The 17,608-nt window shown below is 45.2% G+C and overlaps 1 protein-coding gene across 2 annotated transcripts; it reads right to left on the bottom strand.

Moving 5' to 3' along the window:
• Positions 1-1,485: 1,485 nt before the first annotated feature.
• On the bottom strand, positions 1,486-17,485 carry MARVELD3 (MARVEL domain containing 3). 2 transcript variants are annotated; one of them, XM_015085976.3, is made up of 3 exons: positions 17,009-17,485; positions 13,967-14,094; positions 1,486-3,135 (listed from the first exon to the last, which is right to left on the bottom strand). In XM_015085976.3, exons 1-3 carry the CDS (start codon positions 17,392-17,394, stop codon positions 2,498-2,500), a joined length of 1,152 nt encoding a protein of 383 aa, XP_014941462.2. In that variant the 5' UTR covers positions 17,395-17,485; the 3' UTR covers positions 1,486-2,497. The 2 variants fall into 2 exon arrangements, with proteins under 2 accessions (XP_014941462.2, XP_014941536.1); XM_015086050.3 differs by lacking the exon at positions 1,486-3,135 and adding an exon at positions 7,206-9,079.
• Between the last annotated feature and the right edge of the window lie 123 nt (positions 17,486-17,608).

Here is a 17,608-nt window from a genome sequence, read left to right as displayed (position 1 = left end):
CTTTAAAACCTGGGCTCATTACCTGTTCATTGAACACCTTCAATGTGCTGGGCCCAAGGGCACCATCTGTATATGCTTTAATGCCTGAGTTTCTTGAGACAGACAGCTCCCTATTTCGGGGTGGCAGAAGTCAAATCTTCCTTCTCTGCTTTGTGTGATATTATTCGCTGGTACCCCAAAGGCCACAAGAGTACCTTAGTCTCTCATAATACGTTCTGAACACATTGGGTTAGTTTTGTGTCTACTACTTAAAAAATTTGACTTGAGGCAAGTTAAATAGCCTTTCCAAGACTCCATTTTCCTCAGTTGTTAAATGGAAATACCACCATCTCTCCCATCAGTTAGTTGTGAGCTTGAATGAGATCGTGTGAACAAATGCTGCCTTAGCCCAGTACTGGGCCTGGTATATTGTGAGCACTCATCAAAAGGTCAGCTGTTAGGTAAGCCACTTAACCTCGAACCTTCATCTCACCTGTAGCAAGTGAACAGTAAGTCCTGATTTGCCTATCAGACAAGTAGTAGAAAATAAGATGAGGTTCGCTAAAGCCTTTGGACATTATGAAACTCCACACGTGGAAGGTTGTGATTTACAGTGAGAGATGGACTCCGATCCCTCAGAAGGAGGGGAATCTCGGGAACAGTATTGCAGCTGCCCTGGGCACAGTGCTGGGGTCTAGATGGGTCAGAGTCCCCATTTCATGGGGAAAGCTATAAGAGGAACATGTCTCGGGAGATAATGCAGGGCCGGGGGCAGTGCAGGAAAGCTTTTCTGGGGTGTGTGTGAGGAACGGGTTCTTTGATTTTTGCTGCTGTTAAATTTCCTGTGTACCACTCAGTTAAAAGCTGTGGGACTCTGGCCACCGCCTTGAGGCCAAGGGTGACAGTGGAAGAAGCAGCTTTCTGCGGCACAGTGTTTTTATGTTAACCTAGTAATGCAGATTTTCAGTTGATTATTTTCCTCCAAGCTTTACTTTTTGTAGAAGTATAATTAGATATTTTCTCATTTCTGTATGAGGTTTTGTTTTGATCCTTCACCTTCAATAGGTTCTATCAGAAATAGCTGTTGAAAGGACAGGAGAGGAAAGGTAATATGTTCCAGGGAGGAGAGCAGTTGGGGGGGTAAGGAGGGGGAAAATGACATTGACTTAGTTTTCTTTCATTGCCATTTTCACATCTGTTGAAAGAGGCTTATGTTTGCTGATTTCTTACTAACTGTAAATTAGAGAATCTGAGATTTATGTCAAAATTGCATTGTGGAAATAGATTGTTCCTAGAAATGTACTAAGAATTTGAACTTATTAATAGTTTAACCTCATTTATAATACGAAAGTAAAACTGATATTACAGAAAAAAACAATTAGCTATTGAAAAGCAAGAGAGCAATTAGGGAAAAAAACTGTCATAAGAATGCATGTATTTCTAGGTGCATTTAACAACTGAAAATCTGAGACTAGTAAAGTATAAGAACAGCTATAAAACTTTAGATTAAAATAAGTGAAAAACTTTATTTTTAATAGTCAGTGTTAATGATCTATTACATTCTGAAAACAATCCAGGGTCCTGAGTGATTACAATCTACCTTTGAAGGGCTCCTCTAGAGGGGACTGTCAGGGAATGGAGAAATGAAGAAGCCTCCAGTAAGCCTTTCTAGTCTGATAAAATTCACTACATTTTATTTTTGATATCAGTTGAATAACACATTTAAGAAGTTTATGAATTTTGTTTCTATCTGGAAGCCTCATATTTAAGAAAATTATAAGATATTTTAGGAAAGTGAAATCCAATTGAATGGCTTGCAACAAAAAAGTAACTTGGACGCTGGCAGAAAAACCCTTTTTTCTCAGCCCTAATGCAGGAATCCTGAGGGGGAACATTCATTCTCAAAGCGTCTCCCTTCATGCATCAGGAATCCTGGCTCTCATCTGTAAGGGAGGAATGCTCCGTTGGACCCAGGCAGTCAGGGCACACTGCTGTACCAACAGAGTGGCTTCCTTCTAAGAGAGTCAGAATGTAATTACTCATTTAGAACTCAATCATCCAACTGCTTTAAAATCATTCCCCTGGGACCAAATACGGGGGGCAATGGCACTTCTCTTTTGGCGACCTTAAGTAGTTATGACAGGAAGATATTTCTACTGTAACACTGGACCTGCTACCCCGGATGTGTAATTCTCATCTCTCACAATTTTTCTGGCTATGTAGCTATTATCATGATTACCTTACCATCTGGTAAAAGAGCCACACCATAAAGGCATCCCCAGACTTGCAATGTTGCTCTTTGTTGCAAAGGTGGAGACATCTTTTTCAAGCTCTCAGCCAACAAAGACTTACTGATTAAAAAAATGAAATGATCATCTAGCTTTGCACTGGTACCAGAGGGAACATTTGTAAAATCAAGTATGTGAAGACCATAGTTGTGTAATGTGCCACTTTAAGGGACACATCTTTTTGAGAGAAACAAGGGAGGTGGGTTGCCATTTAGGTTCCAGAAGAAGTCTCAGAGCGTTCCTGACCACAGGTATTCAAGCGCGTCATTGTAACTTCTGTTCTGTGCTTGGCTGTCTTTGTAGTGCTTCTGTTCCCGGTAGCTCTGCAGGGCCAGCACTACGCTGGCACCGTACGTAACCACCAGAAGACAAGCAAAGGTGGCTGCTGCTCCATCAGTACCTGCCAGCTGGCAGTTCATCCAGGTGAGACCCTTGCGGGCATAGAGCCGTGCTCTGGCTCCGCAAGTGTCTGTGGCATTGATCCGCAAGGCTACATGGAGGTAAGTGCCAATGCCTACGCTGTAGCTCACTGCCGCCAGGAGGCTGAAGGCGGCCTCCAGCAGGAGCCACTTCGCCGACAGTTTGGTTAGACTTTTGGCTCCTTGGAGTAAAACGCCCATAGTAAGGACACCCAGCCCCAGAGAAACAGCCACACCGCCATATATCAGGGGTGCCCGGAGGACTGTGTACTGCTGGTCCAGCTGCCGAACCTGCTCCAGCTCGGTGCCCTCAAAGGGTGAGTAATAGTTGTTCCCAAAGCCGCCGCCACTGGTGAAGCTGGCACTGAATCCAGCAAGGACAAAGTAGGAGGCCACGATACACATGAGAACCATCCCATTCAGTATCACCTCCACTATCTGTACCACACCTAGGAGGAGAGAGATTCGGGATTTAACACTGACGTCACTCACACCCAGGAAAACTGTAGGTCAGATCAGAGAAGTACCACTGGGGCCCTGATTTGAAGGACACGGTCGGATTTAACATTAACATCCGTGGTATTTGTTTTTTTAATACTCATATGTTCGAAAAACAAAATGCCACTCTGGGAAAAACATTTTGTCAGTTTCTTAAAAAACTAAACATACTTACCATGTGACCCTACGACTGTACTCTGGGAGCACTCATCCTCAAGAAACAAAAACTTCAAAGTCCACACAAAACTGTGTACACAAAAGCTCACAGTAGCTTTGTTTGTAATAGCCTAGTGTCAGAAACCCAAATGTCCCTCGGTAGCGAGCGGTTAATCAGGTACATCCATACTGTGGAAAACCACTCAGCAATTAAAAGAGAAGGAGCCGTTGACACATGCAACAACTTGGGTGGATCTCAAGGGAATTATGATGAGAAAAAAGCCAGTCTCAAAGGTCACACACTGTATGATTCCATTTATGTAACAGTCTCAAAATGACAAAATTAGGGAGACAGCACACAGTTCCATGGTTTTCAGGGGATGGGGACGAGTGGGGAGGGGTTGCATTGTGACTATAAGGGGGGGAAGCCCTCGGGATGCCTAATGATGGAACAGTTCTGTAGTTGATGGTAGTGGTGGCCACATGAATGTAACACATGACAAAACCACACAGACGGGAGTGCTTGTAAAACTGGTGAAGTCTAAATATGCTCAGGAGACTGTCAATGTCCCGGATACAGTATCACACTATGGTAATGCAAGATGTGGCCATTGTGGAAAACTGGGTTAAGGGTATTCAAGTTCTCTGTACTGCTTTTGTAACATTTTGCGAATCTATAATTATTTCAAACCTTCAAGTTTTTTTTAAACTAAAAATGACATGAAAAGGTATAAACTGAGGGAAAAAAATCACTCATGTCCCTGTCCACCCTGCTCTCTACCCCCAACCACCTTCATTATTTCCTGATGTAATTTTCCAGTGTTCTTTATGCAAATAAAAGCACACTCAAATCAGCATTTCATCACCCCTGCCCTGCTTTTTTCACCAGGAAGCATTCCACACACATTGCTCTGAGTCTTGTTTTGTTCATTTAACTATTCCTGGAGATGTTTTCAGATCAGCTCCGACAGTGTCCACATACTTTGTTAAGTAGCTTCCAAAGTCACTGTGTGGGTGGCCCAGTCTATTCAACTGATGGACACATGGGCTGTTCACTTGGGGGTTTCTTTTGAGTTTAAGGGATTCACAAATGCCGCAAGGCAGGAGGAATCAACAGGCGAATGGAGACTGAATATCTTCTTGTCCAAGGTCAGCTTTCATTCATCATGGACAGAGGCCATAGCCTCTGCTTAGGTGTACTTGTGGGAGAATGTCTCCTGTCATTCTCCAGGGTTCAGAGATGAGAACTAAGAGGAAAGCACATGACCCCTCCAGTGGGAACACCAGGTTCACATCCCCACACTTAACTGCTGGTGATCTTACCCCAGTCACTGACTTGAAGCCTCACACACTTCATCTGACGAATGAAGAAAACTGCCTGCCTGTCTTATCCCACAGGGTGGGGTGAGACTTGATGAAAGCAAGTACATGAAAATACTTGGGAAATCATAAAATGTTAAACAAGTGGATGGTATTGGAAGGGGCTTAGTGAGAGATTTAAGAAATTGGACAAGTGTGGTTTCCCAGAAATCAGGAAACCTCTCTAATACATTAGACAGTACCACAGTGTATAAAAACTGGACAGCTAGAGATGCCTGGGTGGCTCAGTCAGTTAAACATCTGACTCTTTAAAGTTTATTTATTCTGAGAGAGAGAGAGAGAGAGAGAGAGAGAGAGAGAGAATCCCAAGCAGGCTCCACACTGTCAGCACAGAGCCGGACATGGGGCTCAGACTCACAAACTGTGAGATCATGGTCTGAGCAGAAACCAAGAGTCAGACTCTTAACGACTGAGCCACTCAGGCTCCCCATTATCTGATTCTTGATTTTGGCTCAGGTTATGATCTCAGGGTTCTTGAGATCAAGCCCTGCATCGGACTCTGCACTGACAGTGCAATGCCTGCTCTGTCTCCCTCTCTCTCTCTCTCTCTCTCTGCCCCTCCCTGGCTTGCTCTCTCTCTCTGTCTCTCAAAACAAACAAAAACCTGGGCAGCTAAATACCAGTTTCTCTAACATACTGGCTTTGCTGATCCTAACTCCTGCAAGGCCCACACAAATTCCTAGGAGGTCCATGGGACACAGCAGCCAAAGGCTTTAACGGTTGAGGAGCTACATTCCTCTTATTTAAATTTGAAGATAACATCAGATCAGAACTGCCCACTCTCCACCCAAGCACCATAAACTACCGGCCACTTGCTCCCTCTAGCAGAGCAAGTGAATTGGCCCAAATATCATTCTAATTCAGGGGGAGTAGTTATCCTCTACATAGAACACCTCTCTCTGCCTTGGCTTTCCTTGTGTACGTGTGTTAACATCTCTCCCCCTGAAGGGAAGCAGGAACACCATCCTTCTACCAGATGGGGAAAGCTGTCCCTTCTGGGACAGATTCTGCCCAAACAGTAGAGTCATGATCCACACAGCATGTATCTGCTAGGATGACATGAAATAAATCTAGATCTTGTCAACTACCCCCCTGGGCTACAACAGTTGAGAGGAATAATGGTCTGTTGCTGGGTCCAGTGATGTGGGATCTGTTGAAGGAATATAGCCACTGAATATTATCACAGTACCAGCCAGGCCTGGCCTGGCTTAGCTATTAATATCAAACAGGCTCACCTATTTCCAACCTTGCTGTTAGTGCAGAAAGATTCACAGCCATTAGAAGAGGAAAAAAAATGCTGACTGCCAGAGCTAGGAGTTTATCTCTATGGTGGGATGGATCAAGTCTCCAGAAAGAGCAGAAGGCTCTGTAGAAGGAAGTGGAGACTGAAACAGACATGAGATTTTTGTTATAAATGGGGTCTTTCTGGGTGAGGCTGGTTTTGTGGCTGAACATGTAATATTCTGCTTAATTATACATCTATTTCTGGCCAACCGACACATGAAAAAATGCTCAGCATCACTCATCATCAGGGAAATACAAATCAAAACCACAATGAGATACTACCTCACACCTGTCAGAATGGCTAACATTTACAACTCAGGCAAACAGATGTTGGCGAGGATGCAGAGAAAGAGGATCTCTTTTGCATTGTTGGTGGCAATGCAAGCTGGTGCAGCCACTCTGGAAAATAGTATGGAGGTTCCTCAAAAAACTAAAAGTAGAACTACCCTATGACCCAGCAATTGCACTACTAGGCATTTATCCACAGGATACAGGAGTGCTGTTTTGAAGGGATACATGCATCCCAACGTTTATAGCAGCACTATCAACAATAGCCAAAGTATGGAAAGAGCCCAAATGTCCATCGATGGATGGATGGATAACGAAGATGTGGTATATGTACACACTGGAGTATTACTCAGCAATCAAAAAGAAGGAAATCTTGCCATTTGCAACTACATGGATGGAACTAGAGGGTATTATGCTAAGTGAAATTAGAGAAATACAAATAAAGGATTTCACTCATATGAGGACTTTAAGATGCAGAACAGGTGAACATAAGGGAAGGGAAGCAAAAATAATACAAAAACAGGGAGAGGAACAAAACATAAGAGACTGTTAAATATGGAGAACAAAGAGAGGGTTACTGGGGGGGGGGGGTTGTGGGAGGGGGGATGGGCTAAAGGGTAAGGGGCATTAAGGAATCTACTCCTGAAATCATTGTTGCACTATATGCTTAGATGTAAATTAAAAATAATAAACAAAAATTAAATATATATATATGTATATATATATATATATATATATATATATATATATATAGTAAATGTGAAAAAACTGGAGAGCAAATCAAATTTTTTTTATTTATCTTAAATAAAACAGAAACATGTGCAGTCAAGCCAGGCATAAAATGAAAAATAAAATCTCCTTCTCTCCAGAAGCAAATATTCCTAAAGCTTTCTTTTGTACATTCTTAAAGAAATTTTCTTTTTTTAAAAAATGTTTATTTTATTTTTCAGAGAGAGCACACACAAGTGGGGAAGAGGCAGACAGAGAGAAGGAGACAGAGAATCCGAAGCAGGCTTCACTACTGTCGGCACAGAGCCCAGCGCTGGGCTTGAACCCACAAATCATGAGATCATGACCTGAGCCAAAGTTGGATACTTAACCGGGTGAGCCACCCAGGTGCCCCTCTTCAAGAAATTTTCTAATCATATACAAGCATATATTTCACTTTCTAAACCCAAATGGAAGTCACTTTTTAATTTGTTTGTTTGTTTGTTTTTGAGACAGAGAGCGTGTGCACATGGGCCAGGGAGGGCAGAGGGAGAGGGAGAGAGAGAATCTCAAGCAGACATCACCTCCAAGTTAAAATTTTTCTTTGGATTTTTATTTGGTTCATGTAATGCAAAGAACATATTCATTTGTACCAAGAATATATTGTAATGTTCCAGAAGCCATAATTTAACATGTAATAGGACCCATTAAATTGTCTGGCCAAAAGTGGCATTCTACTGTTGGGAAAGATTTTACATTCTTTTATTCTGGATGGCTCCTGTCTCCCAGATGTTGGGTTGAATTCTTCATACAATGGCACATTTACAAGAGGTACAAAACACTTATTGAGCTTTCAAGGCCACTCTAAGCAGCTTGTTGGAGTAGCTTCTTTGCATCTCATTGAATTAATCGTATTCCTCTTTGTTCAGCCCACGACTACCTCCAACTTAAATTTTACAGGCAGTGTCTCCACAGCATCCATCACTACACCCTGCACCCAGAGCATTAAGGACGTGTAGGATTGGAGATCTCAGTGTGGAAGAACTTCGGGGCTCATCTGCTTAAAACAGTTGTGTTTAGAAAAGTTCAGGCTGAAATGCTTGTCTCCTGGTAGATGGCTTTTCAGGGACTTTAAAGATAAGGTTCTTCAGATTCACTTGGTCACCTCTCTCTAGTTAATCAAAAGTGCCTTGTCCTACCGCACATGCCTCTTCCTTGTGGGTCCTGACCTCCAGTTTTGTTCTGTTTCAATAATTGTGGGTCATCGCTCACCAAGAAAGAACTCTAGAACCCGAGTGTGGTACATCAGAGAACACTGCTCTGTGTAACCCAGGGCTTCATGCAGGATACCAAAGTCGGCCCATCAGTCTTCAAGGGCTGGCAAGTCCCACAGTGAAGTATTCCAGTATTCCAGTCGTTCAGAGTAACTACCATCACCTATATTGGGCAGGACGGTTTTTTACAAAGCCTAAAACTCCAACATCTCTGCAGGCTTCTCTTTCAGCTTCCTGACCTTTCGGTAACCCCTGATGGCCAGCACAGCCCCTAGAGCAAAGACCCCAATGGCTAGCGTAGCAAAGATTCCAACTCCTATGTCTCCCCCGTGGAAACTGCAGCCGAAGCCGCTGTAGCCTTTGCTTTGGTACAGCACCTCCCTCTCTTTGCACACTGGAGAGGCGTAGGCAGCGGAGAGGTGGTGGAAGTAGAAGTACAGAGCTGGGATGTAGGCCCCAGCAATGAGTACGTCCAGCAAGCCTTCGATCACCAGCAACAGGGGGCAGTGCCATGGGACCCGTAGGACACCCAGAACAACCAGGAGACAGCAGAAGGCCATGAGGGCTCCACCACAGGCCATGGCCACAGTGACGGTGGGCAGCTTCAGCTGGTAGAACTGGACATCCAGCTGCTGCGCTTTCTCCCCATCAGCACCATCGAAACCACTGTAAGCCCCTCCAAACTGGTAGTAATAAATGCCCCCCAGGCTGGTGATGCCTGTGTAGCCCCCTGTGGAACTGTAAGACACAGAACTGCAGGCCAGGATCAACAAGTTCAGGAGAACCTCCAGCATCTGACAGCAGGCTGCAAAAGAAGGGCGTGTTACCATTTTCACAGGTGCTGTTTCAGACTTGGAGACTTCCACCTTGCTGCTCATCTTCCCTGCAGTAGCCGGCACCACAGCAGTCTCTTTATTCCGTGCACACACACCCCCTACCACCACCATGGGGAGGCCCCGATCAGCCAAAGCCGCCTGATGAGCATTAGATGCTAGCGTGCAACTGTGGGCTCCGGAAATGATGCTGGAAGTACTCTAGGCTAGAAAGAGTAACTCTCAAAACAGCTTGCCCCTCGTGGGGTGCAGGAAGAGGGTGGGAGAAATCAGACCAGTTACCAACCAGAAAGAAAGGCATCCTTGATAGAAGGCAAGAACATTCTCAGCCCCAGCCCATCCATGCCAAGAAGACTAAAAAATAGTTATCTTCTCTTTAGATACGTTTTGTGGCTTTCTTCAGTTTGAAAGAGGAAACCTCTCCAAGTTTGAAGGAAATAACGCAGAGCTTAAAAAAATACAATGAAGTCAGAAAATAGTATAGAAGTTATACATCAAAATGTCAACTGTGGTTCACATATATTAGAAACAAGAAAGATTAAGTCAATTAAACCCACAAAGCTTCCTGAATTAAAGAAATGAATAGGTTTCATTGTTCTTAGATTTCAACTCAGTAAGTATGTTCTAAAGTTTAACTTTGTTTTCTTTAGTTTCCCTAAAAAGCAAATTTGGGCTGTGGTTTTTTTTCTCAGGGCTAGATTCTCTTCAGGGCCCTTGGTTTCTTTGTCTTGAACAAGGAAAGAGCTCCAGCTTTTCCGCCAAAGTTGGCTGCTTTCCTTAAGACCCACTTCATTGAGATATAACTGACATGGAAGAAAATGACCCACATTGAATGTACAGCTTGTTGAGTTTTGACAAACACACATGCCATGCAATCTGAGTCAAGATTCAGAATGTTTTCATCTTCCCAGAAAGTTCCCGAGAGACTGTTTGTGGTCAGTCCTTCACCCTCCTCCTCAGACAACCAGTGATCTGCTCTCTGCCATTAGGAATGAGTAGGTTGAGCTTTCTAGAATTTTTTTTTAAGTTTATTTATTTGAGATAAAGAGAGGGAACGAGTGGGGAAGGGACAGAGAGAGGGAGATAGAGAATCCCAAGCAGGCTGTTCACTGGCAGTGCAGAGCACAACGTGGGGCTCAGTCCCACAAACCATGAGATCATGACCTGAGCCAAAATCAAGAGTTGGACACTCAACCAATTGAGTCACTCAGGCATCCCTTTAGAATTTCATATAAATGGAATCATATCGTTGTGTGTGTGTGGCTTCTTTTTCTCAGGATTCTATAAAGCTGGGCACTTCTGAGCTGAAATTATATATCCTGAATGGTTGCAAGAGGTCAGCTGACTCGGGGTAGACTCCCAGCAGCTCCCAGGGGTTTAGAGAACCAGATTTTGTGCCTAGGTCCAGCAGGTGATGCCTGTGTGCTGTATGAAGCTGTGTTACATCTACATGTTCTGTAACTGGAATGATTCACTCTCAAGTATTATCTTAACACTCTTCAATTCCACCCCCCCCCCCAATGCAGATAGCATTATTTCTTTAATTATAAAAGTAATACATACTTACTGTTAAAAAAATATAGACAGAAACATATAATGTAAAGGTATCTAAATCCCAACCAATTAAAAAAATAACCACTGTGACCATTACTTTTTCTTCTGGACTTTTCTGTCATATACGCATAATTTTTCTATTGTTTATTTGCTTTTAGGTGAAAAATGGGGACCTACTCTACTATTATTTAACCTATTTTTTTCAGTTAAGAATATAGTGTGAACATTTTTTTCCATCTCAGCAAATATAAATCAATATACTTCATATTTTTAAAGGATGTATAGAATACCACAAGTTTAAATAATTCCAATGTAAAGAACATTTAGGGTTTTCCCAATGTCTTTGCTGTATGGGAACAAATATGTATATTTCTTAATACAGTGTGGAGAGAGCAGAGACCCTACAAGTCCCTTATTCCTATTTTATAGGTTTTATTTTTTATTTTTATTTTTATTTTTATTTTGAGAAAGAGAAAGAGAACAAGCACAGGCTGGGAAGAGGGGCAGAGGGAGAGAATTTTTTTTTTTTTTTTAATTTATTTTGGGGCACGTGGGTAGCTCAGTTGGTTAGGTGTCCGACTTTGGGTCAGGTCATGGTATTGTGGTCCATGGGCTCAAGCCCTACGTTGGGCTCTGTGCTGACAGCTCAGAGCCTGAAGCCTGCTTCAGATTCTGTGTCTCCCTCTCTCTCTGACCCTCCCCTGCTCACACTCTCTTTCTGACTCTCTCAAAAATGATGAAATATTTTAAAAATTATTTATTTTGAAAGAGAGAGAGAGAGAGCATGAGCAGGGGAGGGGCAGAGAGAGAGGGAAGAGAGAATCCCAAGCAGGCTCTGAACTATCAGCACAAAGCCTGATGTGGGGCCTGAACACATGACCCCTGAGATCATGATCTGAGCGGAAAGGAAGTCAGATGTTTAACCAACTGAGCCACCCAGGTGCCCCAGAGAGACAGAATCTTAAGCAGGCTCCATGCTTAGTGCAGGGTCTGAGAAGGGGCTTGATCCCACGACCCAAAAATCATGACCTGAACCAAAATCAAGAGTCAGACACTCAACCAACTGAGCCACCCAGGCACCCTTCCTTATTCTTATTTTAAATTTTATAGAACCAGAAAAGAATAAGCAGGGCTGAGAGAGATGCGCAATTAACTTGAATGCAAATGTCATGATTTGAGCACTACTGGTCGAAGGGGAGAAAGAAAGAGCAAAGGCAAAACTAAACTGCTCCAGACAAATCAGGGAGCCAAGAAGGAGAGCAGGAAATGCACCCAGGGAACTTGCAACTCCTCACCCGTCCCTCCAGACAATAAATGAGTACAACCTGTACATGCACATGCACTGGTGACCTGAGATACAAACGGGGCATTTGTACCTGCTTTTTGTCTCATCTTTAGTCTCAGCCCCTGAAGATTTTAGTATCTGAGGGGACTTGCTCATAAGTGAATGTGGGACCCCACTCTTTGTGTCAGTGTCCTGACTGTTCTACTGAACTCTTCCAAAGCATGGCTCACAGCCCCAACTCCTCGGTCTCCCTAGGAAGTCAGAGAGGGACAAAGCTTCCTCCCCTCTCCACCAGTTTGCTGGAAGAGGACATGATTTCACCAAAGAGGAAGTCACAAAAGATCTACTCTAAGACAGGGCTGAAAATCTTCAGGTGGCCTTTATCCAGGCATGCATTTCCTGCTGGAGACAAGTTCCTACGTTTAATGGCTGTTTCAACACAACACCAAGTATTGTGTACTGATGTGGGTTTCTGCACATCCAGAATCCTTAATAAGCCTTCAATGGTTAGCTTGGGACTAGTGAACCATCCTTTCACTATCTTGACTCAGAAATGACCTCTAGGCCCAAAGCCAAATAGCCAGGAGCAGACAAAGCTAAATCAAGGTGCATTTGGGTCAGGAGCTTCAAGTCCTGCCCTCTCCTCTTGGTAAAATAATCACAGAGGAAAACATACGTCTACTGAGAAACCTGTTAACCAGCCTCTGGCTTATTCCTCTTATTTTTATCAGCAAGAAAAAAAGAAAGGTCAAGTGAGTAAACCACTTTAGGTCTTGGAGTTACTCTAAGTTTGTATTCCAGCTCTTCCACTTAACACCTGAGCTTAGATACCTCTCTGAGCCTCCCGAGTTACTAAGTGAATTAGAAGCAATGAGGTTGTGCCCGTATATGTGAACTAGAGTGCAGATTCTTGTATCTGGATTGCCTAGAGCTTTTTCACGAAAGTTCCACAGAATCTCATAATCATGTGCGTCATTGGAATGATCCTACAATACATTTTCAGGGACAAGTTCCTTGATTTCTCACCCTTAGGCTGAGAAGTTTTCCCCCTTAGTCATATGCAGCTTAGAAAAACTTCTCACCAAATCATGTGATTTGGGCTCACCCTGGCAAACCAGATTTTCTTCATTGCTGGCAAGGCCAAACACTCAGGTTTGGATGGGAACTCTGGGAACCACATTTGGAGCTGATGCATGATATCATTTAAGTGTTTTTGCTAACTGTGTGTTCTAGTAACTGTGTTTTTTTTCTTTTTGTTTGTTCTCAATGAAACAGTACAACAGGGGCATCTGGGTGGCTAGAAAAGTCGGTTAAGCATCCTACTTTAGCTCAGGTCATGATCCCGTGGTTTGTGGGTTTCAGCCCTGCATTGGGCTGGATGCTGACAGCTCAGAGCCTGGAGTCTGCTTCGGACTCTATGTCTCCCTCTCTCTCTCTCTCTCTCTGCCCCACCCTCACTCATGCTTTCTCTCTCTCTCAAAAATAAGTAAACTTTAAAAAAAAAAAAAAAGAACCAGTACAATAGAAATTACCCATGTACTTGGTATATAATAAGGTAAGTATGGTTTCACAACATCTGTGTGTGAACTTGGTCTTAATGTACAATACATTTCTTACTATGGATCTCAGTCAACAAATATTAACTGTAACATGAAATGCTACCAGGCTGCCCCCTCCAGGTGGCTCTAACTCAGCCCTCCCACAGCTGACAGCTCATAGCTGGTTCTGCCTGCCATTCTTCCACCTCTGAGGCCTGAAACCTGCCAGCATTGCTGCTTGCCTCGCCAGACCCCAGGGCACATCTGAAGAGAAGCACCGGAAATCTAGCTGTACATTTCAGACGTTCCTACTCTTTTGGGGAGGCGGGGGGAAGGCGGGGTGGGGGGAATGAGAACCTCATTGCAATTATGGAAATGAAAATGCTAGGGACCCAAAAGGGAAATCTACTTGAGTTTTTGCTTCGCCAGCTCAGATCCCTTCGAGAACCATCAGCAAACAGTAAATGGTCAAAATGGCTCACCTCTCCCAGTGCACAAGTATTTGCATTTATGGCATTCCAGGAGTCCTTCAGCCTCTGACTGGTAATATTCCACTCCCTCTTGTCCAGACCTGGGGTTCGAGGGCAGGTATCTCCCTGAAGTAAGTTCACTATAACCAAAAACACACATGGTCATTAGGGGCTTCAAATTCAAGAGCTTGTTCAGTATTAGAACACTGAACATCTCGAGCTGGGCCCAGACATTAAAGAGATGGGCAGAACAGAAACAAAATTTGTTGTACTACTTCATATTCCAGAGATTTCCCTGGTTTAGTGGTCCCACAGGGTATCCAAATACTTGGCCCAACATTGTTAAGCTACCACATCACATATCTCTACAATTCTGAACACTGATTTGATGCTAGTCTGTCCACCTGCGGCTAACTAGGTAGCCAGGAGCCACCTTTGTGAGCCTAGGTTTTCAGTCATCACAGACCCGGCTTTCTTTAAAACTAGTTTGCATTCAAGGAGCCTGGGTGGCTCAGTTGGTTAAGCATCTGACTTCAGGGGCGCCTGGGTGGCTCAGTCGGTTGGGCGACTGACTTCACCTCGGGTCATGATCTCACAGTTTGTGGGTTCGAGCTCCACATCGGGTTCTGTGCTGACAGCTCAGAGCCTAGAGCCTACTTCCAGTTCTGTCTCCCTCTCTCTGCACCTCCCCTGCTAGTGCTCTTTCTGTCTCTGACTCTCAAAATGCAAATAAATGTTAATTAAAAAAAAATTTTTTTTTTAAAAAGTATCTGACTTCAGCTCAGGTTATGATCTGATGGCTTGTGAGTTCAAGCCTTGCATCAGGATCTGTGCTGACAGCTCAGAGCCTGGAGCCTGCTTTGGATTCTGTATCTCCCTCTCTCTGTCCCTCACACTCTGTCTCTCTTTCTTTCTCTCTCTCTCAAAAATAAATAAACATTAAAAAAACAAAAACAAATTAGTTTGCATTCACAAGACTCTGATGCCCAGGCTGGCATTCTCTTCATTCTCTTGTTACTTTAGAAAGATCTTAGTCTGCAATAACTCTCTAGACCTATGGGTAGTACAGACAACTTTGGAAGTCATCTCTCTCTCTCTTCCTCTGCTAGTTCTGGCACTTTTTTTCTTTTCCCCTTTAGCCAGCATATCCTGAGCTTTGTCCGAGAAGCAATGGTGGGGTCTGCATTCAACCTACTCGGCTCCAGGGATCCTTCTAATGTTCTCATCATGGATCTCTTGGGTTTGAAATCCTTAAACTCTTATGGCCTTGGATAAAGTCCAAACTTTTAGCACAACACAGGAGAGCCCTTGCTCTTCTCTCTTCACTCACAACCTCATACTCACAGACCCAGCCATAATAAACTTCCTTTCTCCACCCCCAACCCCCCACTCCCACCCCCCAAAAAGATGACAGCATTCCCATGCTCTAGGTCACTATGGAAGCTATTTCTCTGCTTGGAACCCCTTTCATCTTCCTCTCCCAGTCTTCCTATTCTTGCCCCTTTTCCAGAACTCAGCTTTGTGGGCATTGTGCTCCAAGAAATCTTCCAGATCTTAGGCAGGGGATCTGTTCTCTTCAAATTGGCTTCCCCTGAAGTGGCACATTTCACACTGTGCTGCAACGAGCCCGTTTACTTGTCTGTCTCCTACCAGACAGTGGACACTGCCAGGATATCTCACCCATTAAGTAATGGAGCTCTGGCTCCTACATCCTGCTGATTAAATAAAAGCTTATTGTGTAGAGGAAATGTGGAAATAGATTGTCCTTTGGTTTCAAACCACCAACTGTCTGTGAGCCAAAAACACAAAAGTATTCCCTTCACTCGTTTGGGGCTGGAGTGGAGGACTGGGACACTGACTTAGAAGGAAATCCAAAATGTAGCTCTGAAGAGCTACCACAGCAATTTGGCTTTGGTCAGGGATGAACAATAACTAGTGCCTGTGACTATATCTGGGCACACCCTTTTTCATAGTTTGGCTAGTTGGTTTTAGATAATGTAACATAAGCTCAAGATAACAGCTTTCCCCGCTGTGTGGACACAACAGGGAGGGAGGCCAAGCTTAAGCCTCCAAATCCTATAGCAGAGAGGAACCTGACTCCTCCTTAGAGAAGAGGGCAGGTGTCAACCAGAAAGCAGCCATCACTCTAGTACTTTTCTCCTTGTTGGCCTGGCACATAATCTAATCTGGGCATTCAGTAATATTTGTGGAGTTGGATGGAATGTTTGAGGGAAAAAAGACCAACGCCCTAGAAAGAGGTGTGGGGTCTAGGACTACCTCCTCTCCTTACCCTCTCTCAGCTACTAAGTCCTGCAGAACAGCAAGAGGCTTTCACCTCACAAGGCCCATAATGGAATTCTCGGTGTTCTACCAGGCAAGGATGGCATACTGTGTTCATTCAGCGGGGTGGGATCTGAAACAATCATGGGATTTGAAGAGGCTGCCCGGAAAGACTTCAATGACAAAGGTAGGGAAATCTCTGCCCTTCAGTGGGAGTTTTAGGTGGATTTAGTTCTTTGGCTAAACCGGTAGCCTCTCCCAGCTGTCTGTTTTGAAATGCATACACCCCTAGAAGAAGTTGCAGATTCAACTATTAACCCTTCACTGGGCGGCTTTTAATTAGCCCTTGGCACTGGGACCTGGAGGTGGGCTGGTTTGGGAACACAGGACAAAGGTCTCAGGGTCTGAAGCCCCAAGGGGCAGTCGTGTGGGAGGAGCCTCAAGTTAACACCACCTACTTAGTCTCCTTCCCACCCCTTCCCTTTCCTGTCCTGAAGTCCTCTCTTCCTCCTTACCTGGTCCCTGGCCCTGCCACTGCTAACAGGAGTGGTTTCTACTTTGTTAATCAGGTTCGGATCAAGAAGTGGGGGCACCGTAAGGTTTTCTTTCCCTCCCAGGTCACCTCTAAGAGCTCAAAAGGGAGGAATGGCACTGTCTTTCTTTAAGCCGGCCTCTTAGGCCACGAAGCCGGGGGCGTGGGAGCAGCGCAGACAGGCCGCAGACCCAGGCTTCCTGGGTGCCCAGGTCTCAGGGCGCCCCTTAACCCCACCTCACCTTGCCGGGTCACGGTGCCCGAAGCGCTCCTTCCTCGGGAGCGACGGCTCCGTGGTTTCCCAAGGCGCGGGCCAGGGGGGCGAGGCTGAGTCCCAGGTCGGCTTGCGGGGTCCGTCCCGTGTCCGGCTCTGGCGGGACTTTTCCCAAACTCTTTGTTCACCCGCGCGAAGGTCTTCGACCCTGTGTCTGTCGTGGCGGGGGTCCCGGTCCCTCCCCCTGTCCCGGTCCCCGTCCCTGCGCTCGCCCCCGTTTCTCTCCCTGCGCCGGTTCCCGTGTCTGTCCCGCTGTCGCTCGGGGTGGAGGTCTCGGTCCGGGCGGGAGTGCCGGTCTGGGTCCCGCTCTCTCGGTCGGGCGCGGGGCTCGCGAGCCCCCGACGTATCTTCCATGGCCCAGTTCCGCGTCCCCACCCCGGAGCGACCCGAGGGCAACAATCCACAAGTTTCCCGGGCAGGTGGCCAAGCCCGGGGGCGGGGCGGGACGCTCACCTGCGCGCACGCGCACTAGCGGCACGGCGGGCTCGGGGAGCGCTCACCTAAGCGCGCTGCCGGCAGGGGGCGCGGCTGGGCGCTCGAGAAGCGGGAAGCGCGTGCTGGGCTAAGG

Source organism: Acinonyx jubatus, chromosome E2, assembly GCF_027475565.1.
Source record: "Acinonyx jubatus isolate Ajub_Pintada_27869175 chromosome E2, VMU_Ajub_asm_v1.0, whole genome shotgun sequence".
In the NCBI taxonomy this organism is placed as follows: domain Eukaryota; kingdom Metazoa; phylum Chordata; class Mammalia; order Carnivora; family Felidae; genus Acinonyx; species Acinonyx jubatus.
Note: the sequence above shows the minus strand (reverse complement) of the source record. Positions and strands in the feature narration are given on the sequence as shown.

What these genes read in the sequence shown, in the direction of transcription:
- MARVELD3 (XM_015085976.3), bottom strand. Translation starts at nt 17,394, where the DNA reads ATGGAAGATACGTCGGGGGCTCGCGAGCCCCGCGCCCGACCGAGAGAG. An exon ending in GGGCACCGTGACCCGGCAAG is followed by an intron (nt 14,095 to 17,008) that starts GTGAGGTGGGGT and finishes TTTTGGTTATAG; the next exon opens with TGAACTTACTTCAGGGAGAT. An exon ending in ATACTTGTGCACTGGGAGAG is followed by an intron (nt 3,136 to 13,966) that starts GTGAGCCATTTT and finishes CTCTCCTCCTAG; the next exon opens with GTGTGGTACAGATAGTGGAG.